Source organism: Panicum virgatum, chromosome 6N (assembly GCF_016808335.1).
Source record: "Panicum virgatum strain AP13 chromosome 6N, P.virgatum_v5, whole genome shotgun sequence".
Taxonomy (NCBI): domain Eukaryota; kingdom Viridiplantae; phylum Streptophyta; class Magnoliopsida; order Poales; family Poaceae; genus Panicum; species Panicum virgatum.
Window position 1 is genome coordinate 34714738 of NC_053150.1, and position 7741 is coordinate 34722478.

At 42.9% G+C, this 7741-nt stretch overlaps 1 protein-coding gene and 1 long non-coding RNA gene across 3 annotated transcripts; one reads left to right on the forward strand and one right to left on the reverse strand.

The window, feature by feature from the left end:
- Nucleotides 1-1103: 1103 nt before the first annotated feature.
- LOC120677327 (hypersensitive-induced response protein 1-like) lies at nucleotides 1104-5740 on the forward strand. 2 transcript variants are annotated; one of them, XM_039958480.1, is made up of 6 exons: nucleotides 1104-1416; nucleotides 3154-3349; nucleotides 3521-3641; nucleotides 3821-3912; nucleotides 3981-4077; nucleotides 5091-5740. In XM_039958480.1, the coding sequence occupies exons 2-6, from the start codon at nucleotides 3161-3163 to the stop codon at nucleotides 5444-5446; spliced, it is 855 nt and encodes a 284-aa protein (XP_039814414.1). In that variant the 5' UTR covers nucleotides 1104-1416; nucleotides 3154-3160; the 3' UTR covers nucleotides 5447-5740. The 2 variants fall into 2 exon arrangements, with proteins under 2 accessions (XP_039814414.1, XP_039814415.1); XM_039958481.1 differs by lacking the exon at nucleotides 1104-1416 and adding an exon at nucleotides 2239-2610.
- A 352-nt stretch (nucleotides 5741-6092) lies between these two features.
- LOC120677328 lies at nucleotides 6093-7163 on the reverse strand. Its single transcript, XR_005676269.1, has 2 exons — nucleotides 6785-7163; nucleotides 6093-6661 (listed from the first exon to the last, which is right to left on the reverse strand). It is a non-coding gene; the product is annotated as an uncharacterized LOC120677328 (long non-coding RNA).
- Between the last annotated feature and the right edge of the window lie 578 nt (nucleotides 7164-7741).

The following is a 7741-nucleotide window of genomic DNA, read 5'->3' on the forward strand; positions in this document are numbered from 1 at the left end:
GACGACCACTCCAAGCATAGCAACCAGTGGTCTGCGTTCCAAAGGAAACTTTTAGTGTTGTCGAAAATTTAGAAAGAGCGCAATGCCCGTGTTTCCGATATTCGAAAGGAATCACCACGGTTTCTATTACAGGGCAAGATCAAGGGGGACACATTTCTATGGGCACGAGCTGGAGCCAAGTACTTTAGCACGCTCCCTCGCAAAAAAAGAAAAAAAGTACTTTAGCACGCTCATTCACCATTTTTGACACGTTTCACTTTGTCTTTTTTGAAGCCTTTGGTAGAGTGCCTTGAGTGTTCGCCCGTCTTCGACTGAGATGCTGTCTAAATTTTTGCTTCTTTTATTGGTTTTCTAGCCTTTCTTTCTCCTATTAATATGACAAGCAACTTTTCTGCCGGTTCTTAAGAAAAGAAAAGAAAAATTCAATTTACACTCTGGAATTATTAGAAAAAATCTAACTTTTACTCTTTAACTACAAAACTGCATGACAGAGACCATCCAACAGTTAAAATCGGATGGTTTCTAAGGTGTCTTTTCACTTTCAAAAAATAAAAGTATTCAAATTTTAAAAATTATAAGTAATTTATTTTAAATAAAAAATATGGAATAAGAGACAACAATTTTTTTAAAAAAATATAGCTTATCTATTGGCACTCTCCTCAGTAGTTATCAGGATCCAATTTTTTTCAAGCTTCTAGCATTTGTTTGCTTGTAATTATACTATTATTTTTAATAAGATACAAATGGAGCAACAACACATAGTTTATATCTTTAGAAAAATGGTTCTAGTCTTATATTTTTCCAATATAAAATAAATTAGTTTTTTTATTTTTAGATCTAATTATTTTTTTAACAAAATAAAACCACCTCCGAAATCACTTAAATGGTCATATTTGTCCGGTTTGAATGACTCTCGTTACTTAAAAAGTTAAAAGTCGATCTTTATATGATAGTTTGAGAATTTAAACTTCACATATATCATTAAAAAACAACTACCCTCAAATGCAAACCAGCCCATTCACACGGTCAAACATCATCATCATCATCATCCTCGTCATCCGCGATCCTAAACAAAAGCCAAACATAAAACAAACGAAAGACGATATTTTTGCTTCTGGCCCCAGTGGCCCCAGAGCAACCGAGGCACCGAGCACGCCTCTCGGCCAGCGGCGGCACACGGGAACCGGAGACACGAGCGATTCCGTCCCCAATTTCCTTCGCATCCATCGCAATCCTCTTCCCGAAAACCCCAATCGCCCCACTTCCCTCCCAGACGCGCAGCAATTCCGCCATAAATACCGGTTGATCGAGGGCGGGAGAGAGCGCACCCGCCGGAGCAGCGCGCGGAGGAACGAGGCCAAACCCTTCCTCAGCTTTCGTCTGCGCCTGGGGGGATCCTTCCTCCGGAGGAAGAAGGTAACTAAACCGCCACCGTGTCACCCCCTCCCCTCCCCTCACTCTCGCCCAGACCCCTAGCCAGTTAGTCTCCTCTTTGCGGCGGCGCCGGCCGTCGCGGCCGGGTAGGTAGGCGACCCCGCCCCTCGGTTCTTGTGACGGGGGCCGCATTTGTCCGGTAATTTCTAGTGCGCTGGACGGGTTACGGTCTTGTAGAGGAGGAATTTCTTTTCTCCTTTCGTGGCTGGTTTCTTGGGGATTTCTCCTTATTGGGACGCGTTTCTTGGAAATCTCGCCGGCCCTCTGCTCCTTCAACTCCGTCCACTTCAGGCAACGATTGTTTTTTGTGTGGCGGCTCCCAAGCTGATGTTTTTTTCTTCGAAAAGATCAAGCTGATGATTTTCGGTTGCTTCTTCGGATTCGACCCCTATTCTTGTCCTGCGGGCTTTGTGGAATTGTGGTGGTGTGTGGCCGCGGCTTGGAACCAACCTTGCGGTCTCCGTGGCCTCAACGAAGTGAGCCGACAAATCTGCGGCACCGACGTGCGCTGATTGTCCTTAGCATTCCACGCTGTTTACTGTTCAGGCACGGCTTCGAAGTTTTCAGGTGTCCTAGTCAAACACGCATTTTAAAATATTTTTTCAGATTTAGTTCAATGCTACCCTTTTCTTTTGGTGCCCACCTTCGCAGCTTATAATTAATTGCATGGCTGCTGGGCACCGTTGGGAATTTTCCACTGGTGTTGGATACACAGATAAGATAGGCCAGCAAGTGGCAGCGCGTCCTGTTCTTGTTCAGTTGTATATCCTGTTCTTTTTTTTTTGCGGGTAGTTGTATATCCTGTTCATGTTTAATTGTCATAGGGCAGATACACACTGGCTGGGCCATGAAAGATTGCGACGTGCTTATCACTAGTCCTTGGCTTAGTCTTGCGGGTTTGTGCATTGACTTCTGACAAAAAAAAAGAGTCGTTGGAGGCATCATGTTGATTTGTCCACACCTTTGCTGGCAACAATTTCCAGCGTTGGTTCTCTTGCCTTGCTCGCTGGCATCTGGCCATTTGCATGATGTATCCATCTCCCAAGTCCTTCCATGTATCCACTTGTCTTTACAGTCTCTCGACTATATATGCATTGTCGGTCTACCTCCTGTAGATAAAGAAAGCCCTGGAGCTGATAAACCTTGCATCTCCTCATTGAGCTTGTTGTCATATAGGTTCTTGTTCTTGTTTCACCTCTCTTGTTCTATAGTTCATCTTGGTGCTATGCTAGTCATTTTTTCTTTCAGTGGCTATCTTTTCTGTGGATTGATATTTTACAGTTCATTCAAGTGTACTTTGGAGTATGGCAAGAAGAATTCAGTAGATTTAAGGACATGGCTGTCTTTATCAGCAGAAGTTGTTGCTGAGTTCATGCCACATAATGGAATGTTTTGTGGCATGATCAATATATTGTTTCTGATACTGTGTCTTTTCTTGAAGTTGCAATTAGTTGAGTCTTCAGTATGAATGAGTTTAGCCAATCAAAGCTTCCCAGCATACATTTATCTTGATTCATTAATTTTAGTCCAGTGATGCTATCTATTATTGTTAAGTATGCCAGCTGTTTGTATGGAACTGAAAGAAAAGTTCTCATCCACTGATATTAATTGGAGAATTCACACCAACTGTGAGCCAAGTCAAGATTGTGCAGATATGTTGAGATGCTAGTATTTGTTCTTTAGCTGATGACTTTAGTAAATTCCACTGTTCCTTTGTAGATAAGACATGGGTCAAGCACTTGGTTTGATTCAAGTGGATCAATCGACAGTAGCCATCAAGGAATCTTTTGGAAAGTTTGATGAGATCCTAGGGCCTGGGTGCCACTTCTTGCCATGGTGCATAGGGAAGCAAATTGCTGGGTACCTTTCACTGCGTGTTCAGCAGCTTGATGTCCGCTGCGAAACAAAGACAAAGGTTTCCAAACTCTTTTATCTTTTTTATTTATACTTTATAATTTGCTAAATCATTACCATGCGTTGGCAAAAAAAGGTTCTGCATTATCTTGAATTTTTCTTTTGCATGTTATAATTGTTTTTCTGCTGTTATCGTTCTTATACTGAATGGCATGTTGTGAATAATGTGCAGGATAATGTCTTTGTCAATGTTGTGGCATCTGTGCAATACCGTGCCCTTGCGGACAAGGCGTCTGATGCCTTTTACAGGCTTACTAACACCAGGGAGCAGATCCAGTCATATGTCTTTGATGGTAAGGCTGCTACTTATTTCAAACTGCGAAATTCATTATTCCACGTACACATCTTTATTCATTGTTCCTTTTACTCTTGGTCTCATTCTATAGTAGTTAGCTGCAAATTGTTGGTTATATTTCTTTTTGCCCTCAGTCCCCCCATTCAATGCTAATAGAACTCTTTTCCTCATGTTCAGTCATCAGGGCTAGTGTTCCTAAGATGAACTTGGATGATGCATTTGAGCAGAAGAATGATATTGCTAAAGCGGTGGAAGATGAACTTGAAAAGGTGTGTTTCATCATCTGTTGCTCTTCTAGAACTGTACTTTTTTGATAACCTTTTTATTCACTATATAGGCAATGTCAATGTATGGATATGAGATTGTGCAGACTCTGATTGTTGATATTGAGCCTGATGAGCATGTGAAGAGAGCCATGAATGAGATCAATGCAGGCAAGTTCCACGCATTTCTTGTCCATATTTAAATATGAACTGCATGTATATATTTTCTTTGCCAACTTGACATTTTAGCAATACGCATTGCAAATTAATAGTATGCTTCATTTAGAGTGGCATGGCCTTAAGACTGGCGCGGCTTCCTGAAAGCTGTCATCAAGATGACACATAACTATGTTAAGTGCAGTGATACATCAATATTGTACTTCTTTAAGACTTATACATATACAAAATTAACCTATCATATTCTTGGTTGGCCTGTAATTGTTATCAAGTAACTTCAGAATGTTTTCAATCACAAATCTCCTGGGCTTGGGTTTCTATGGACAAACTTTAATTTGTCAGTGATGAACAAACTTGTTTATATTGATGCACTTACTGAGTACAAATTCAGAAACTTATCGTTAATTGCTGAACTTTATTCATATAATGATAAGGAAAAAGTCTAAATTACTCCCCTCAACTATAGGCAGTCTAGATAACCCCCTAAACTTGCGTTTGGTTCATTTTACCCCGAAACTATGCTCTTTAATTCAAATTACCCTCTAATACAATTTGTCCTTTTCATTCTTCATGCATAGGTGGAGTTTTATGTTGAAATTTTACAAGATGATAGCACACGTCATAACACGTGTTAGAAAAAATGTATCATAATTTTTTATCATTATTTTGATTTGATAGGTTAAATATTCATTGTGATGTCCAGTACTACCATGCAAAATTTGAAATTAAAATTCAACTTGTGCATGGAGAAACAAAAAAAAAAGACAAATTGTATTATGGGGTAAAATGAACTAAATGGCATAGTTTAGGCGGTAAATTGAACCAAGTTATAGTTTAGGGGGTTATTCAGACTTTGGTTATACTTGAAGGGAGTAAATTGAACTTTTTCCAAATGATAATGATTCCAGAAGATAGGTTGTTACTGCATTATCACATAATGGCACATCTTGTATGATGCATCTCTGTTTGCAGTATTTCTGAACTGTTCATGTGGTTTAATGAAATAGCTGCTAGGCTGAGGCTGGCTGCCAATGAGAAAGCTGAAGCAGAGAAGATCCTGCAGATCAAGAGAGCTGAAGGTGATGCAGAATCCAAGTACTTGGCCGGTATGGGTATTGCAAGGCAGCGCCAGGCTATAGTGGATGGGCTGAGAGACAGCGTTCTCGCCTTCTCTGAGAATGTCCCTGGGACCTCCGCCAAGGATGTCATGGACATGGTTCTGGTGACCCAGTATTTTGACACCATGAAAGAGATTGGGGCATCTTCCAAGTCCTCTTCGGTCTTCATCCCGCATGGACCCGGCGCCGTGAAGGACATCGCTGCACAGATAAGGGACGGACAGCTCCAGGCCAGGATGCTGTGAGAGAGCACTACATGCTTTGAATATTCCCATCAGTAAAGAAGTTCAAGAGCCACTACAATATCTAGTTATTTGAGTAAAAGTTAGGCATATGGTAGCAATGTGAGTACTCGCACTTCAGTACAGCTTGTTTCATTCTCTGTGTCACGTATGTTTATTATCTAGATGGATGCTATGTAGGACTGCATGGATTGTGTCAGGAAAGGATAAAGACCTGTTTGTTACTGTAAGCTTTTGTGCTGCCCTGGTGTTCTCTTGTGGTGAATGAGCAAATATCATGTCTATTTTCTGAGCCCAGATTAAGCGCTGGAAATTATGTGAGCTTATTCATTATCTGTGTGATTCCTGATGCTAGCGCACATAAAATGCTTGATGAAATTCGATGGGTTGCATAGCTTGCATTTGCAGTACTCCATTTCAACCAAGTATATATGCAAAAAAGAAAAAAGAAAAAGAAAGGTGCTTGAGATTGTTGTGCAGCTTCTTTGCTGTGCAACCCATTCATTTCATTCAAGAATCTTTGTTGTGCGACAGGTCCGGTGACTGAACACTATATCACCATACTAGTCTGGCACAAAATTCACAGCACAACACAGCAGTGACACTGCTCGAGACTGACCAATGAAGTTGAATCTTTGTTTTTTTAGGGTTAGTTGAATCTGTTTTTTTTTTTTGAGAAGGGGCTGGATCCCATATATTTAGTTCATCCTGGCTTTTACAGAAAACACCCTGGAGAAGATAAAAAATACAACAAACTCCACAGCATACAAACTCCAGGAGTGTAAAGTTACACGAAGGACCCAACAGGAAGTCAAATTTGACACAGCGGTCCTCAGATCCTCCGTCGAAGCTCCCGGCCGATGCGCCACTTCCGGATCCGCCGGAGTCGGGGAAGAAGCACACGAACCAGGACATGAACTCAACCAAACAGCCCAACGAGACCTCCAGCATTTTTTAGCCGCATCATGTTTGTCCTCTGGGGTACATCGGCCGCCATCGCCGGACTCTTGGGCAAGCTGTGAACCGGCGGCATCGAAAAAATCGACAACCCGGGATAGAAATCCGGCACACCAAATGGACCAGCAAGGAACACCGGTGCCCCGGAAAGGCCAAAACCCTAGCCAGGGGAGAAGAGCAGGTTCCACCCAAGGGCGGAGCTGCAGCCAGCCGTCAGGGTCCGCCGACCTCGACGATCACCGGCAAATCCCATTTAAATCACTGTTGATTATATCAAATGACCCCGTAGAAAATCAAGATTACTACACGTCGACTCCGGTACCAAAAATTTCTAGCTTCGCCCCTGGTTCCACCCCAACCGCGCATATGGTACAAGTAACGTACCTCATCATATCCGCAGCCGAAACAGCACCGGAGGTCACCAATGGAGACCAGGTTGAAAGCGACGCCACCGTCGCAGAAGACAGGCACATAAATAGCATCCGCATCGAAGCCCTCCCCGATGCGGAGATACACAACCCTAACCTAACTAGACTAGTGCTAAAAGGAGGGGATATGTACACCGGCTGTCGATTCCGCGCCTTCTCGTCATCCCCAGTGCCGGAACGGCCGCCGGAGATGAAGAGGGGCCCGCCGGAGACGAAGAGGAGCCGACGGAATCGACTCCGGGAGCGAGTCGCCTCTCTGTCGCCTTCTTTCAACTGTAGCAGGGACTGGCGGCCGGGATCGAACACTCCACTGGCCCACCCTCTTCATGTCAGGCCCAGGGGCGTCTGGCTTGTTCCGGCCAGCCCATTTAAGCTTCCCGCCCAGCCCATTGTGGCCTAGCTTGGGTGTGGACCATTTTTGTGCACTCGTACGTGCAAGCAGGTTTTTTTTTGATCAAGTACGTGCAAGCAGGTTGAAAGTATGCAAAAGGGCAGAACCTTCTCGCCTTCTCTACCTTTAGCTACAGTTGAAAAGGGCGACTTGGAGGCGAACCGCATTCTGGAGCTTCGGTCGTTTCCAGCAGGCTTGCTGCTGCGGGAGATGATAGAGATTCATTTTACTAGCCGCCATCAAGGGCAAAGCTACCTTAAGCTATCGGGATCGTCAGACCTCGATAGAATTTATCAAATCCAGTTGAAAAATACTGTTTAGCACTGCTCATCTATGTGTTAGACCCCAATAATTGATGGAGCCAACCCTGGTGGTTTCATTTTATAGCTTCGCCTCTACCCGCCATATCATCGGACATATCCGTTGAAGATAATAATGTTCTAGAATAAAATAAAAATATTCCAAACAAGATAAATAAAAATAGAATATTCCAAAACAAGATAAATAAAATGACATTTCAAT